The 17,300-nt window shown below is 38.1% G+C and overlaps 4 protein-coding genes across 4 annotated transcripts in view; 3 read left to right on the forward strand and 1 right to left on the reverse strand.

The window, feature by feature from the left end:
- LOC100182380 (centrosomal protein of 83 kDa) overlaps nt 1-4,158 on the forward strand; it is an 8,690-nt gene extending 4,532 nt beyond the window's left edge. The window contains exons 9-14 of the mRNA XM_002120894.1: nt 1,249-1,543; nt 1,882-2,115; nt 2,462-2,590; nt 2,774-2,875; nt 3,095-3,258; nt 3,678-4,158. Coding sequence (XP_002120930.1) covers nt 1,249-1,543; nt 1,882-2,115; nt 2,462-2,590; nt 2,774-2,875; nt 3,095-3,258; nt 3,678-3,958 — 1,205 coding nt within the window. The 3' untranslated portion in view covers nt 3,959-4,158. The remainder of the gene's footprint in view (nt 1-1,248; nt 1,544-1,881; nt 2,116-2,461; nt 2,591-2,773; nt 2,876-3,094; nt 3,259-3,677) is intronic.
- A 2,883-nt stretch (nt 4,159-7,041) lies between these two features.
- On the forward strand, nt 7,042-8,773 carry LOC100180042. The gene is made up of 2 exons (XM_002121889.4): nt 7,042-7,946; nt 8,257-8,773. Exons 1-2 carry the CDS (start codon nt 7,200-7,202, stop codon nt 8,599-8,601), a joined length of 1,092 nt encoding a protein of 363 aa, XP_002121925.1. The 5' UTR covers nt 7,042-7,199; the 3' UTR covers nt 8,602-8,773.
- A 3,325-nt stretch (nt 8,774-12,098) lies between these two features.
- On the forward strand, nt 12,099-13,751 carry LOC100177697 (caveolin-3). Its single transcript, XM_002121837.5, has 3 exons — nt 12,099-12,540; nt 12,941-13,165; nt 13,436-13,751. The coding sequence occupies exons 1-3, from the start codon at nt 12,175-12,177 to the stop codon at nt 13,553-13,555; spliced, it is 711 nt and encodes a 236-aa protein (XP_002121873.1). The 5' UTR covers nt 12,099-12,174; the 3' UTR covers nt 13,556-13,751.
- Nucleotides 13,752-14,813: 1,062 nt separating this feature from the next.
- The window catches only part of LOC100177646 (inner nuclear membrane protein Man1), a gene marked incomplete in the record, with an annotated part of 8,384 nt that continues 5,897 nt past the window's right edge, over nt 14,814-17,300 (reverse strand). Inside the window, 3 exon segments of the mRNA XM_002120184.4 lie at nt 14,814-15,818; nt 16,147-16,252; nt 16,499-16,632. Of these exon segments, the coding sequence (XP_002120220.3) occupies nt 15,573-15,818; nt 16,147-16,252; nt 16,499-16,632 (486 nt within the window).

Here is a 17,300-nt window from a genome sequence, read left to right on the forward strand (position 1 = left end):
AATTGAAGCTATAGAGGTTTGATAAAATATTAATATGTGCTTTAAAGGTTTATGTTTGTATGCCATAAACTGCCTCAGTGGGGTTCTAGATGGTAGCACCGTGGGTGGGGGTATATACCTACACCCCAGATCTCAAGTGTGCCTCACTGAAGACCTCACCCTTATAGAATATAATCTCTATTATTGAGTGTTTAAAATTTCAAATTCTTTTTAACCAATCACAGAGCGAGAAACGGTCATGTGACTTACAATGCGAGAGGTTACAGAAAGAGTTACGCGACAGTGGTGACCAAATCAACCGGTTCACAACCCAGCTAACTGAGAAGAATAAGGAATGTGCATCACTGAAGTATGTCATACTATGATAAAACAATGCAACTTATTTACCCTTTATTTTATATGTCATGTTTACGCATTAGATCTGTGATAGAGTAGTTAGTGTGTCTACATTTTCGACTAAAAGTTGATTTTAATGCTGCTTTGTTGTGGGCGTATGTGTCCTTGGGCAAGACACTTTGTGGCAATTGCTCAAACCCAGTGGTCACTAAAGGGTTGTCTAAATTGTCAGCCATACGAAAAAACAGACACCTACAAAGTTACATACGTGGTAACTTGTAAGCAAGCTTGAGGTGTTAGGAGCAGAACACCCGTGTTATAACTACTGTCGTTTTCCCGCCATGTGATGATAAATAAGTTACATACGTGGTAACTTGTAAGCAAGCTTGAGGTGTATGAAACAGAACACCCGCGTCATAATGACTATCTTTGTCTTGTCATGCCAAAATAAGTAAGTTGCATACAATCACCATTATGACAGAAACATGTTTGACGAGGAGACACATCGTCACAAGGTGGCCCTCACCAGTCACAAGATGGAGCTGTTGAAACTACAAGGAAGTTTGGAACGAGAGCGAGATGGCTTGGTTACCAAAGTACAAGGTTTGTGATGTCATAAGACTGGCAATTACATCATAATATGATAAAACGAAGCCAGGCATAATAATAATACTACTTACAATAAACAAACAGTCAGAGGTAAAAGTAGCCCGGTGGTTACAGGTTCAAGTCTTTACGCTGCTACCATTGTAGGCGTTTGTGTTCTTGGTAACGACTTAACATCTGGACGAAATGTTGGCCTATGAACAAGAAAACAAATGTCAGAAGATTTTACATTAACATGCCCTTCAGCAACAGTATATACATTAACATTATAGTTTAAGATCTTTAAACTTTTTTTGTTTATTTTAGAATTGGAATCGGAGCTTGACCTTGCACGTGGGGCAATCGATCGTCACCAGAGGGAGCTAGAGGAGGCCGAGCGAGAAGCGCTCATCCGTGTCCAGCAGGTCCAGGAAGAGGAGTGGGGTAAAACGAACGAGATGCAGGGTGAGAAGATGGGGTTAGAGGGGAAGTGTAAAGAACTGGGTCAAAGGTTATCAGAGGAGAGGTTACAAAGGTCAAATGAGCGGGAGCAACATGAGGAGCAAATGAGGAGAAGGGAGGAGGAGGAGGGGAGAGTGAAGATGGAGCTGGCGGAGTTAAAGTGAGTGGAGTTGTGTTATATCTGAATGGGGGTGGGAATTTTAAATTAAATTAATAGATGAACCTTATTTATCCTCGGGTTGCTGGCCACCAACGGTGTTTGCTTACAAGTTACCACAGATGTAACTTGTTGGGTGGTTTTATTAAATGTTTGGCTTATAGTTTGGCCAATTAGTGACCACTGGGTTGAAGCAATTGCCTAGCCCAAAGACAAAATGGTAGCGGTGGCAAACCTTGAACTCAGCATCCTCAAGTTTAGAGCTATAGATAAATAAGTGACATTTATCTATGTCCACCCTGCCCCTCTAGGTTTGCACTTATGCTTATAATGTTTTACAGAATCCACCTAGAACACGAAACGAAGACGGTTCGTCAACTCGAGCGTGACAGAGACGAGTGCGCCACCTTGAGGATAAAACTACACGAACGAGAGAAAGAAATCCAAGAGTTGACTCTTGCTCGCCACCAAGTGGTGGAAGAGTCGCAACGAGCGAACGAGACGATCCGAACATCGAAAGTTGATTTGGATGCGATGAAAATGAAAGTACAGAAAGCTCAGATGGAAGCTGAGAAGTAAGTTATGTGTGTATAGGGTCCTGTGTGCTTGGTATGTGTTTTTTTGTATTTTTTTGTTGTGTAGGATTGTGTGTATGAGTATAAGTTACTGTTTTTTGTTCCAAGGTCATATATTGTGGATTTGTGCTTTTAGTTAAAACTTAATTATTACCCGCGTGTTTTACTGACTGACGTTTGTTGCGAATTCCCTTCTTTTTGTTGTTTTAAATATTTTGTTCTTTGCTGTCGTATTTCAAGAGATTTTATTAAACACACGCAAGTAAAACAAGTTTGATAACCATTAATGACGTAACAATCACTCACCATGTGCCTATGATGTAACAATGCCACTTCTCCTCCCCAGAGCAATAGAAGAGAACAAGATTTCTGCTCTTCAGGAGAAACATCGTCTGCAAAGTAGAATCGACCAATTAGAATTCAAGTTGACAAAAACAACCGAAACGTTGGAGAAAAATAAAAAACAACAGAAAAAGTTAGTTTTGTGTTTTAACCCCGGCCTGAATTCAAACCCAGGATCCCTGGTTCTCCAACCCCGGCCTGAATTCAAACCCAGAGTTTCTGGTTCTTCAACTCTCTGGCCTAGATTTGAACCCAGGATCCCTGGTTCTCTAACCCTGGCATTATACCCCATATATTATAAGATATTTATGTTTAGATGGAAACAATCCATCCAGGAAAAAGTTCGAAGCTTAAATCGTAAAACTGAGCTTTTGGAGGCACAGAAGGAACAGCTTGAAATAGAAACAAAAGCTGGAAAGTAAGATATCTATATTATATCTCTCCTAAGTTAGTCTATACGTGATATAGGTTTAACATTTTTTCTCCAGTAGTTTTTACCCGTAGCGTGTTTTAACGACTGTAGTTTTGTTGTTAATTCCATTCTCTTCGTTGTTTTGATTAATTTGATCTTCGCTATCGCATTGAGGAGATAAATATAATTTACATGACATCATAATAACAACTCATGCCATTACAGACACGGTGTATCGATGGAAGAACACAATCGAACCCGACGTCGAATACGTGAGTTAAAACGACGTCATGAGGAGTTCCGCCGTGTGGTTGGTATGTCGGACAATCTACCCTTGATGACGTCAACCATGAATCTACGTCATGATATGACGGCCATAAGCCCAATTGGTAAGTTTGAGAAGACTTTGTTTTTATGATGGTTTTAATTTAGACATTTAGGTTCTGGATTTTATTTTCTTTAATAGGGGTAAATATTGCGAGAAAGAACTTGTCAGAAGGGATATTATAAATAATTAAGCCATCTTGGTACGTGATTATAAACATGTTATATAGAACCACGCCCCCACCATGTTATAACCTATGGAATAACCACAGGGCTGTTAAACCTGGGTAGCAGGTGGACCTTTAGTTGTTGTACTCTTAAAAGTAAACCGTGAAACAAGTCAGTATAACCTTAAAAAAAAATTCCTCAATCTGGGATTTTCTGGGTGCGACGTGTGAATATGAATTTCTGGCTATTTTTGTTGTGGAATTATATAATTTTGGAATTATATAATTATGGAATAATATAATTAAAAATGACGTAGGTTTAGCGGATATGACGAACGTGACGTTTAAGGATCAAGGATTACGTCATCAGGATGAAGTGGCGTTGCTAAGACAACGATTGGATGAGGTTGCCAAGCAACAACAACAACAGATGGAAGCTCTCGATAATTACGTCACGAAGAGCGATCATGACGTTACAAAGGGACGGACAATGCAACAAGGTGACGTCACAGAGGCGGCGAAAAACGAATCCGTCAGAGGGAGCTATGACTACGACGAAGATTTTGAAGGAAGCGAGAATTCAAAAATTTCGACGTGAATTTCATAGAAATAATATATCGGGAGTATTACGTCATTCGTATAGATGATTTTTATGCTAGCTACGTCATAATCTTTTTATTTATTCCTTTTAAATCGTCATTTATGCAGAATTTTTATAAATATGTTAAGCGTGCCAAACGTATGTGACGTCACAACAGCACAAGTTTTGTAATAAACGAAATCTCGGGAATTTTAAAATACTCGTTTGTAGTTTATAATACTCGTAAAAAAGACAATATTTATTTCTTTAAACACGATAGCGAAGGTCCTATTAATTAAAACAACGAAGAGAATGAAGTTAGCAACAAAATGGCACTCGTTAGAACGGTGAAAACTACTAAAATTGCCAATAAAAAGCATAGCTGCTAAATCCAATAAAAAAATCGTAATACAAATAATATATTTGGTGCAATTATTATTAACCGTAACCTTTAAATAAAATATCAATTTTCCGGCGATATAAAATAATTGTTAATAATTTCGAATACAGGGATATTCCATTGGTGTTTGACCGGTTTTAATTTGCCCGCGGCAAATATTATGGCCGCATATTTTCACGACAATGCGGTTGATTGGGTAAACAACATTACCAAGTGCATATCTGCACACACCGTAAAAATCTGCGGCGTTAAACCTCGCGATATTGATAACAAATCGGATGTTAATATTAATCGCAATATTTCCCGCTACAAACACGCCTTTAGGCATCTTTAGTGATCCACACTCAAATCAATTTCAATTTTTCTCCGATTTTCTATTTATTTTGCATTTATCACGAAGTTCTTTGTTCTTTATTCTAAAAACATTTTCGCGTTTATTAAACTTCCGGTCTAGATGTTAAACAATCAAACCGCATTGTGACGTCATTGAAACAGCACGCGGCAAACGAGTAGGACGTCATAAATACATCTATCCACTTAACGAATACATTCGAGAAAGTTTTCACACTAAAGTTTAAACAAACAAATAATTCGAGAATTACATTGTTAAGTGATCGTTACGTCACAACACGCTAATTTAGAATTTCGACCGCGATTTTCGCGTTTTTGAGCGAAATCAACGAAAGGTCAAGTTTCTATTCGATCATAATGTTCATTATGACGTCATTAACCTTTCATTATTAAAACACAAAGCATTATTGTTTTAATCGAAATGTCGCGATTTAGAATGTTGGTTGTTTTACAACTTCGCGTACAATTGTTACATTGTGTTACGTCATACAGTAGGTTGGGGGAAGATGGGACACATATTCATTCTTTTTTCTCGTCCCATTCGGTAGTAAACAAAGAACATTCAACGAATTATAAAACCGTATCCTCACGACTCCCATAGACCGCTGTTAATTGTTTAAAAGACGGCCAGGGTATTTGGATATTATGTGATAAAAGTGTCCCATCTTCCCCCACCCTAAAGTTGAAATTGAATTCTAGAATAATAGTGTCATGCACTGATGCGCCAATTTAAAGTACTTATTACAAATTATCTTTAAGGTTTATACATGGTAACTTGTAAGCGGACACGGGATGTATGAAACAGAACACCCGTGTTATAACGACTGTCGTTGTCCCTGCCATGCGAGGATAAATAAGTTACATACGTGGTAACTTGTAAGCGGACACGAGGTGTATGAAACAGAACACCCGTGTTATAACGACTGTCGTTGTCCCTGCCATGCGAGGATAAATAAGTTACATACGTGGTAACTTGTAAGCAGGGACGAGGTGTATGAAACAGAACACCCGTGTTATAACGACTGTCGTTGCCTGCTATGCGAGAATAAATAAGTTACATACGTGGTAACTTGTAAGCGGGACGAGGTGTATGAAACAGGACACCCGTGTTATAACGACTGTCGTTGCCTGCTATGCGAGGATAAATAAGTTACATATGTGGTAACTTGTAAGCGGACACGAGGTGTATGAAACAGAACACCCGTGTTATAACGACTGTCGTTGTCCCTGCCATGCGAGGATAAATAAGTTACATACGTGGTAACTTGTAAGCGGACACGAGGTGTATGAAACAGAACACCCGTGTTATAACGACTGTCGTTGTCCCTGCCATGCGAGGATAAATAAGTTAAATCTAATATTTTATCTAAATTCTAAAACTTTGAAAAGAATTAAAACCATCGAAGTTTCAGCAATAAAAGCAATCTTTTCCGGCCAACTACACTATTAAAACTACGTGTCTACTTATTCACACGTGCCCAATTAACACAAATCGGCATCTAAACACAAAACAGCTGTTTTGAATTCGCGAATCCCCATAAAAATACGTCATTATCTTGATTATTAGTGAAGAGAATAAACAACTGGAATCGCGCAGTTGTTTTCACTTTGTGACGTCAGAATTCACAACTACGTCACTAAAAGGATTGTTTCGTAATGGATACGTCATTATGCGGTAGGGTAGTAAGCAGGAATGAAACCATTTGCGGCAGGAGTTATAAAAACTCAGAAAATGTTTATTTTTAGACAGAATGTATAAATTGTGAATTGTTCCTTACAGGGTTTAATAGCCATGGTTTTAATAAACCAAAGCTTTTCATTTATTTTGCCCCCTAGCGAGTTATATTGTTTTCGAAGGGATAAATAAAAATTGTCATGTTAGTGAGTTAGGTAGGCATGTCATTAAACGACTGTCGTTGTCCCGCCATGCAAGGATAAATAAGTTACTTACTTGGTAACTTAATAGCGGGTATGAGGTGTATGAAACAGAACACCTGTGTTATAACGACTGTCGTTGCCCCACCATGTGAGGATAAATAAGTTACATACGTTCTTTATAATACACGCATTTGCAGCCAGTTAAACATGAAATGATTTACAGATGAAGTTTCAAACTATATAAGTACAACGTCTGTTATTCTCATGGGATACTTCATTATGACGTATTAAATTGTCACAGTTGGTGACTGGGGTTACTTGAGGTTATTCGGGAAGGGTTACTCGGGGTCAAGGTTCAAGTTGATGGTAAAATATAAACAAGTTTCGTTAAGATTTAACAAAAAAAAAATATTTAAGCAATTTACTTTAAAAGTTTAATACATTTTTTGGTTACAGTTATTTTAATTTTTTCGGAATGTTTAAAAAAATGTAGAAAAATATAAACATATTTCGGGCAATTTAACGAGAAAATTTTAATATTAAAATTATTTTTATATTTAAAGATTTAAATAAAAAAATTTTTAACAAAACTGACAATTGCAAAATCGAGTTAGAACTAAAAGTTTGACTATGGAGGGTTACGATGATGCTAGAGAGATGGTTCCAATGGGTGACGTCACCAATGACGCAAGGCGTGACATCATGGGAGACGAGTTGCTGCAAGAACTAAGATCTGCTGAAGCATTCGTATCAGAAGGTGAAAAAAAAGGAGAGAACCGAGAAGAAGAAGGCTCGTTACGTCACACGGGGGGAGAGAAGAAGGCAAACGAGAGCGACGAAGATGCGACGAACGAAGTTAGTTACATCGGGAGTTTTGGTTCGGACAGTAGATTGAATCGGCAGCTTCGAGATCCAGATTGCCGGTCTATTGTTTCAGCTGGGCGTCGAAGCGTTTGCAACAAACGTGAGAGTTCGTATTGTGACGAAGAATACAACCCATTATTACGTAGGTCCGGTAACTCTTCGGTTTGGAGTGTTTCGTCGCTGGGTTCGCGAACTTCTAACAACAAACGTCGATCAAGAACAATGGGAGGGGAGAAGACAGGATCTCAAGATGACGTAGCGAGACTTCCGGTTGATGACGTCACATGTGACGTCACCTCCGGCGAGGAATTCGTGGTGGTTGATGAGACGGAACCGAAAGAGGAAGGTGATTCGTCGAAACACCCGTCACGTGACGCGTCACCGTCCAATCAGGAGGTAGAAGAGCCCAAGAAGAAAAAGAAGAAGAAGCGAGTCCGAGGCTTGGACCTTCCAGTGCAGGTGTTCAAGTCTAGAAGCGAGAGGGACCCGGAGTTCATTAACCAGGATTTGAGGGTAAGTTTGGGGTTTGTGGGGTTACTTGGGGTTAATAATGAGCGGTTTGGTTGAGGTAGTATTTTGGGGCGATGGGCCAACTGTGGCATAAATATTGTTTCGTAATGTGGTTCTTTGTTATTGATATCAAACATTCTCGATGCAGATTAATAAGTATGTCCACAATAAACTCTGGTACTATCTAAAGTACAATTAGCACATTAGGACATAACAGACATATTTGCCAAACAAACAACGAAACTATGTCAACTAAATAACCACAATTCGAGTGTAAACAATTGACGTTATAATAAACCTTGTTACGTCACAGGTAAACTTTGATGACGTCATAGCGGAACCGGAAGGGTATTATACACCTAAATACTCGTGGCATCTTAGTAAAGAGGTGTACGGGTTTAGCAAGGGATGCTGTTATAGTGTGGCCAGCTTCTTCTGCTCGGTACCCGCAGCTTTCTTATGGGGGATTTGGTTCGCATTTATCGCGTGTTTGAATATCTGGCTATTGGTTCCGTTCAGGAGATGCCATAACATCAAGATGTCCTTGTGGAAGGGATTCTGGGGGGTGACTGTGTCCTCCATATTTGATCCCATATTCCAAAGTATTGGAATGGTGTTTAATAATATGAGGGTACAAACGGATAAATACGAAGTATGAAGTACAACGTTGGGATTTGGGAGCATTGGAGGATATTATAACTTTTCTATCGTGATTTCAAAATAGCCGAACAACTAATATATATATGCACTAACTTAACCAGTATATATAGAAGATCGTGTGTGACGTAACAATGTACTGAGCGACAATAAATTTGAATGACGTCATTTGATTGACACCTTGTACGTTGATTGACAGATTAAGACTGTTATAGAAGTTCTATATAATAACGAGAGATACAGTTACTTAGGAAAGGCGTATGTATGTATTATGTATATAGCGAATTGCAATAAGACATGTGATAGCAATACATTTAACTATTTTCGAATACGACAGAAAAGAACCAAGTCAATAAAACGAGAGAAGGGAATAAGCAACAAAACTACAGTCGTCAAAAATCCCAAACCAGGGCTTACTTGGAAGTATATTGAATATTGAATAAAGCCATGATTGCCAATTACTAAGTTTACATCATGTATAAAAATGCTTGCTACATTTATGCAGAATCTAACACATCTACGTAAGTTGATATAATCCCAAGAATATGGGATATCTTGTTTACGTAACCACATAGCAAGTGAAATATAAATGTAAGACCGAAACTAATATCTGGATACATTTTGACGCCGTATAACATGAGCATTTAAACTTATAATCAAATATCATCAGTAGTTCATGTCCTGATAGACGTTGGAATCATATTAACAACATAACAGTCGGTGTCTATAATAAATAGTGACGTAATCGTTGCTTGGCAACCGACAGCCAATAGGGATTTGAGGTGAGCTAAACCTGGACTATCAACCAACCAATCAGAATCGTTCGTTTAAATCGAAAAGCAATCGACTTATTTTATAAAAAAAAATTTTTTTAACAGAAATAACAGGATTAATATAACATAGCTTTTTTTCTTTTAAATACGATAGCGAAGATAGAAAAACGTCAAATAAAAGCGTGGCTACTGAATCTACACAACGGTATAAATATAAAGAAAAAAGTTTTCAGAATCGTTATTTTTAACATGGTGTAAAATAAAGGTATTTAAACCATCAGTTTCAAGCACTAGCAAAGTTAATTTTTTTGGCAATGTTGTGTTAACTTGATTTTAACGTTGTATTAGCAGTTGGAGCAAATTAAAAGTTAGTTAGAAATGCTGTTGCTGTTAAAGCTGTTGATAGTAATGTCTACGCTTTTGGTACACGCGGTGCACCCGCCTTATAATAGCAGTTCAAGCGAATACTTTAAATTCAATTAAAATTCTGATTTATTTACGACCGTAAGCCTCGAACCCATGACCCTTTGTTCTCGAAAATACTTAATATGTTTAGTTTACATGGTATTAGGGGTCATTATCGGTCACTTGGTGACATTGTAGGGGTCACTATCGGTCAACTTGAGCGTGTGGTCTCCCATGCGCCCGGGGCCAGACCACTTTGATGGAGCTCCAAGCAGTAAACACAGATGTATGTGATTAAGCTATGAATCATATTAGATCAAATTCAACATGAACTTTATTGAAAATGCCGAACACGAGTTTTTCCACTTAAGATACTTAATGTCGAATTCCAAGCAGAGGTATTTGGTTGTTCATTATAATGCATTGCAGACGAAAAATATAAAAAAATTTAAATATAAAATAATAATAGTAATTTAATACGCGTAGTATGTTCGGTTTAAAGCCCACGATTTTTAACCGATGCGTTTGCAAGTATTTAGGGCTTAGGCTATACGTTTTTATATCGTTTTGCTGCTAATTTCCTTCTCTTCGTTGTTTTAATGAATTTGATCTTTAAAATCGTATTAAAAATACTGAATAAAAATGATTTTAATTTAGTGTTAAAATGATCATTAATGAAGTATTTGTACGGGCTAATTTAAACGTAGGGTTAAATTTAAATCCAGACAAAACGTGTCTTCACTGATCGTTAAACAAGTTTTTGCGCCAAAACCTTTACTTGAAACAAACCGTGTAATCTCCTTCGTGTTTAACCGTGACAGGCATGTGCAAAGGTCGATTTTTCGGCAAAAGTTCAGGTTCTGACGTCATAAAATAAATTATGACGTCATATAAACTTTCTCGATTCGGAACAAAAGATTTCACCCGTTAAATAAAATTATGCAGAAGCCAAAAACCATTTTGTCGCGAATCTTAGACGCGTATGGTTAATGTAATAAACATGGTAGTAGCCCCTGGCTATATAGGTGTACATACATTCCTATGATAAAGCTATGTAAACTTAGCTACATATACCGGTACCTTATGCGTTTTATATGCCGGGGATTATTTAACTTTTAAGCTCACAGAACCAGATCCTATGAGCCAGTTGGCGACTAACCAAAAGTTTTTTTTAACTTAATTTTATATGATAATTTTGAAAAAATGGCACGAAAAATTTCACAATAATTATTGTAAATAAAGTTTTATGGTACACCTATATGCCCGCTTTGCGGCACGCCAATCTAATGTAACACACATGCGGCGCACCTTATATACGTCATCAGTGGTCTACAAATTAACCCACAAGTATTAAGTAAAGCTGATGGGTATATCACATTAATACAGTATACGTTATCACCTTGGTTATTTACCACATACATTGTTAACAAATACAACCAATTCATACGTCATAATACTCGTGTCTTTATATCACAATGCGGATTACAGTTTTACGTAACAAACATAATTGTTGCGATGATTAGACCGTAATAAAACGACAAATTTAAATGAAAATAAATTGAACTCAGCAGCCGTTTAGAAGGTATAAGACTCACCAACGGTTAAGTACAGGTCGTATAAGCAAACATATCGAATATTTAAAACACCACTTTTACAATAATTTACATGTTTCTGTGTTTAACTACAACGAATATTACAAGCACACACAACGCACTCGCATATAATTAACACAGCAATGCTAATGACATACACACGTCTCTATGTCGTCACAAGCATGCCTTTGTTAACTCATGTGTTACTTTATGTCGTAATATAGGTTGATTTGTGATGTCACATGTTGCGCTATGTCGTCACAGAATTGGTATATGACGTCATTGCCAAAAACAAGGCCCCTTATAATATTTCTATTGTAACAATACGTAACATCCGGTCAATATTCTAGAAAATATTCTGGACTTAAGTTCATTAACGCGTCATAAGAAATGCATTATGCGTAATAAGTCATTATTCGGGAATTAATGACGTAACAAGGCTCGTGATGCAATTAATATTTATGACGTCATACTACAAGGTTTAAACTGTGTTGTTTTATTATTACGTTACAATATAATTTATAAATAATAAAAAAAATATTTCGAATCTTTACTGTTAGCAAATAATATTGATTGTTCTTTTATAACTTTAATAGAATTAAGGCGGGACTAGAACTTTCACACGTATTGGTGTTAATAAGCAAGCAGCAACTCGTAAGCTGCGAACGAAGTGATGTGAAAAAGGGTAAGCGAAGAAAAAAGCTCCGTTCGCATCTGTTCGCGCTCGTCTATCGCCTGCCACTAGAGCATAAGTTGCAGCGAGCTCCCAGCACAATCGAAGTCGAGTTTAGGTAAACAACAACTATGGCAGAAAACGGAGAACAGAAAGGTGATTTCGAAGCACAACACGAAGCTGCAACCCCGGGAAAAACTGAGTCCGTTGGCGGGAATTCAGCACCCGGAACCCCGGGGTCGAGACGTTCTGGAACCAATGACGCGACGAGGCGTTTCGATTCTGACGATGATGACGTCACAAAGCCCTGTGATGAGGTAAAAGTGCCGATCGACGAAAGCGGGATGGACAATGTGGAACTTGATTCGGTTAAAGAGGTAAAACTCGAACAACCAAAGTCCAAGTCCAAGAAACAGAAAAAAGAGAAAAAGGAAAAGAAACCAGACACAACTGACTACGTTAACAGGGACCCTAGGAACCTGCAGGAATCCGTAAAGGTAATTATGGCTTCGTAACAGCGGTTTACAGCCGCGATTTAATTGTGTAATTACGCCGGATGAGAACGTTTTTTAAAAGGATATTTTTCCAGTATTTTTGCGCTGATGTTCGTTTTAAATAATTTTTCACGCGGATTCTGCAGTCAGTTCCTCGCAATCTAGTTCTTGGAACGTCATAACAGCGATTCACAGTCGCGGTTGGACCGTCGATAACACACGCTTACACACAACTGCAGCGGCTGCTTTAATTTAAGAATATTGTGACGTCACAAGCTTAAAGCGGACCAGCGCGCAGGGATTATGACGTATAATTAAGGGAACCAATTTAGTTGTTACACTACAGCGCCCATCTACGTGTTACGTAACATATACGTAATAATGACATCATTTTTGTTCACAGGTTAACTTTGCTGACATCATAGCCGAACCTTCGGGAGCACATAGCTTCAATACGGTATGGGGAACGAGTTACAAGGTGTACTCGGTTACGAAATACTGGGTGTACCGGATAATGACCCTCGTATTCGGCGTGCCATGCGCATTGATATGGGGCGTTTACTTTGCTTGCCTTGCTTTCTTAAGCATTTGGTGGATCATGCCGTGTATTAGATGTCTCGGTATCAAGGTAAGCGTTATAATATGTATGTATGTATCTGCTGTATATTTAGATAAGCGATAAACAACTGAATATTTGGCACTAGTGAAGAATTCTCCGTAACGACACAGATTAGGAAATACGGTTCAGTATGGGAGGATTCTTTACTAGCATCGAAAATCTCGCGTATTTTGCCACACATTTAATCAATTTATATTTATATGTAAAAATAAGCTGTTGATTTTGCGTGTAACATACGTAACAGAGCACATTATGACGTCACTTACCTTTCTATTCTAGATCAACTTCATTGGAAAGATTTGGTCGCTTACAGTTCGAACAATTCTCGATCCAGTTTTCGAATCGATCGGGCTTCTTTTGAGTCGAATCCGGATTGTGATGTCACTGAGGAGAGACTAGCACATAGAAATCAGAGTTTGTGCTGGAGTTTGGGGACAACTTTGTGCGAAACTAACATATTTTTAAACGTTTACGAATGCCAATTATTTACGAAATTTTAACACGTTTAGAATGCAACGTATTTAACATTTTACATCAAAAATCGCGTATTGAATTTTTATTCATTGTAATACACAAACATAAGAACTGTACTATACATGTGTATCTGGATTATGTTATAGTAAATCATAGTTGACAACCCGTAAGTGCTTTTATGTTCGCCAGACGCGAATACACAACCATCGTGCGTAGTGTAAACACGCGAAGAAGTTCTGTAGTTCGACTGTGGGCATCGGAGTGGCAACCATAGATAAGTCACTCAAGTTCCCACCCAAGAGAATATAAATGACCAAATCAACCAAAAGTCATGCCTGCTTATCCACACACTGTAATAGCTTCAACAACTTGACTGTGGGCATGGGAGTGGCAACCATGGATAAGTCACTCAAGTTCCTCCACCCACAGGATATAAATGACCAAATCAACCAAAAGTCATGTCTGCTTATCCACACACTGTAATAGCTTCAACAACTTGACTGTGGGCATGGGAGTGGCAACCATGGATAAGTCACTCAAGTTCCTTCCCACCCACAGAGGATATAAATGACCAAATCAACCAAAAGTCATGTCTGCTTATCCACACACTGCAATAGCTTCAGCAACTCGACTGTGGGCATGGGAGTGGCAACCATGGATAAGTCACTCAAGTTCTCCACCCACAGGATATAAATGACCAAATCAACCAAAAGTCATGTCTGCTTATCCACACACTGCAATAGCTTCAACAACTCGACTGTGGGCATGGGAGTGGCAACCATGGATAAGTCACTCAAGTTCCCACCCACGAGGATATAAATGACCAAATCAACCAAAAGTCATGCCTGCTTATCCACACACTGCAATAGCAACTCGACCGTGGGCAGAAGTTACACTTACAAAAACACCAGCAAAACATGTCATCTATCACCTTACATAACCAGACATTATATACAGTATGTTGGGGTAAGATGGCACATGTAAATATACAGTAGGGTGGGGTAATATGGCACATGTTTTCATTTTTTGTTCTATTTGATAGTAAACAAAGAATAATTACATATACCCATATCCTCATAACTCTAAAAAAGTTTTGTTAATTGTAAAAAACTCAATCAGTAAATATGGAGTATTATGTTCTAACGGAAACCACAGTAACATACTTTCTCACCTAAGCAACGTATTCAGGATTGAATATCTGCGAGTTTATTTTCAATTTATGAAGCAAGAATTTGGCAGCAACGAAGCCAGTTAAAGATGGACTTACTATTACAAGAAAATAACAGCGAGAATTTTTGAGAATTAGAAACATTGTAACTTTTTGGTTCATTGCCGAAACAAAACAAATAAAAAGGCCCCAAAAAATGAAATGAATTTTTCGTTAACTTTTACAAAAAGTACCGCAATGTATCAATAACGGGGAATTCCCATGTGGTGATGAAAGGGGAATTCCTAGTTGGAGGTGATCAGTATTTACTGGGGATTACCCCAATATGAAATAGGGAAATTCTGCAAAATCTTTGGTATATGGGTGATGTCTGCTAGGGGTAAAAAGGGGAATTCCCTGGGTTAAACAGGGGTCACCAGCAAATCAAGGAAATAATTAAAGTTTAGTTTCGAGCAAGCAAAGTTGTTATAATGTTATTGCTTAAGTGCGACATCTAGCGGCACATACGTACACCTTTATACAACCAAGTGGTGGCGGTAAAGAGGCAAGTTTAACGTTTAGGGCGCGAGTTACGTGAAATAAGCAACTCTGTCGTTAATAGATTCCCTAACGTTTAAAAATGTAAAAATATGCTTCAAGTTTTCATTTAGGAGGTCTTAGCCCTTAATTTAGGGGCGTTGACCCAGATTTTTAGGCTTTCGACCCAAAATTTCGGGGTGTTTATACCCATAGTTCATGGTTACTACCCTTAAAGTTAGGGATTTTTCCCCCTAATTAGGAAGCCTTTAGTGGGGTTGAGGTGGAAAAGCCAGGGGTTTGGGGTAGGAAGGTGGAAGTGGGTTTAGATGAGGATGGGGTTAAGGGGGTCGTGAGGTTCACTGTGCTCGGGTAATGAGAATGGAATCGGTTAAGCGAGATAAACTTAACGGTGACGAGGCGGCCATCGAACCACGAACCATGGAGCGAACGAAACACTTGACCAGCTGCTGCGTTCGTGAGGCATTTCACGTAAACAAGACCCTGTGGGGAGGGGGGTTATAGGTTGCTGCATATTTCAACCTTAAATATACAACACATAAAACGTAAGAAGCAAGAAATGTAAGTATCATGGTAGTTTTAAGTTTAATAAAATCCGGGGTTGAAAAAATAAACTTCTCAAATATTGATATAAAGGATGCTGAAGTAAGTCTTACATTTTATTGAGGAATTGAAACTAGTAGTTTTCTAAGGTTCGGCATTATGGCTTAGTGGTTAGGCACTTGCATGTAACCAAAGGACCCCAAGTTCGATGGTGTATGGCAGACACGCAGCGGACATTTTTAAGTTTTAGGAAAAGTAAAAAACAAACCTCATTAGAAGCCTTCTCCACCACTATACAAACAATTCCATTATTTCCGACACATTTCTCAAGAATCGAATCCTGGATCTGTATCTGCCATTCACCAGCTTTCTCTCTGCAGGGGTTTATTTGGTTTAAATAACATTTTTTTATCTTTTGTAAATGATAGCGAAGACCATGTTATTTAAAGAACGAAGGGAAAGGAATCAACAACAAAACAACAATTGTTAAAACACGCTATGGGTAAAAGTGTGGAAAGAACACTCGTATTATAACTCTGAATTCCTCCACTTAATTAAGTATGTGACCGCTGAATTATTAGTTTATGTTACACAACCTACAGACATAGTGTCCTACTTACACATCTGGGTCAAACATGCTTCTGATCTTCAAACATGGTGTAGGACTTATACTTGGTGTGTTGATTGATCTGTTTGTGTCAAACGCTTCACCTTGCCATACCCTGCCGGGGGTTTGTTGCTTCTTGCTGGGGGAAGTTACCTGGGGTCAAGGGGTGTTACTATAGGTCACGTATAATAAAGTTGCCTGGGGTTGAGGGGGGTTACTATAGGTCGAATATAATAAAGTTGCCTGGGGTTGAGGGGGGTTACTATAGGTCGAATATAAAAAGGTTGCCCGGGGTCAAGGTGGGGGTTACTATGAGTCATGTATATAAGGTTACTATTAGCCCGTTCACATGGCCAAACGAAAAAGAGTCTTTTCCAAACTTGGCCAGGCCAAAAAAAGAGGCAATTTTTGGCCAGAATTGACGTGCGTTCACATGGCCATTTGGCCTCGTTTTCTTAAACGTCGAAATTGAATATTTTAATTCTCCCCATATGTACGCAATATATTTAATCAATATTTTCCCATAGTTAAGAGTGATTTTAAATTTAGAATTACTACTGCCAAAAAACAAAAGTAGTCGAAACCATCATAAACACTTATTTGGTAAAAAATGTATTGTCCACAATGTATTAATATACATATAACACAAACACACATATAAATATATCTAATATTACACAACAGATGCTAGAGTCCCACTTAACTTTTTTCTCTAACTTACCACTCAGTCATGTTATAAATTGAGATTCCTTGTGCCTGCTGAATCAATTTGTAATATAGCACAGGTTCCTTGTTTTTTAGTTTTATTGAAAAGT

The sequence above is a fragment of the Ciona intestinalis genome, unplaced genomic scaffold (assembly GCF_000224145.3).
Source record: "Ciona intestinalis unplaced genomic scaffold, KH HT000122.2, whole genome shotgun sequence".
Taxonomy (NCBI): Eukaryota; Metazoa; Chordata; class Ascidiacea; order Phlebobranchia; family Cionidae; genus Ciona; species Ciona intestinalis.

Coding starts and splice junctions, on each gene's coding strand:
- LOC100180042 (XM_002121889.4), top strand. CDS start 7,200: ATGGAGGGTTACGATGATGCTAGAGAGATGGTTCCAATGGGTGACGTC. Junction 7,947..8,256: donor TCATTAACCAGGATTTGAGG/GTAAGTTTGGGG, acceptor GTTACGTCACAG/GTAAACTTTGATGACGTCAT.
- LOC100177697 (XM_002121837.5), top strand. CDS start 12,175: ATGGCAGAAAACGGAGAACAGAAAGGTGATTTCGAAGCACAACACGAA. Junction 12,541..12,940: donor ACCTGCAGGAATCCGTAAAG/GTAATTATGGCT, acceptor TTTTGTTCACAG/GTTAACTTTGCTGACATCAT. Junction 13,166..13,435: donor TTAGATGTCTCGGTATCAAG/GTAAGCGTTATA, acceptor TTTCTATTCTAG/ATCAACTTCATTGGAAAGAT.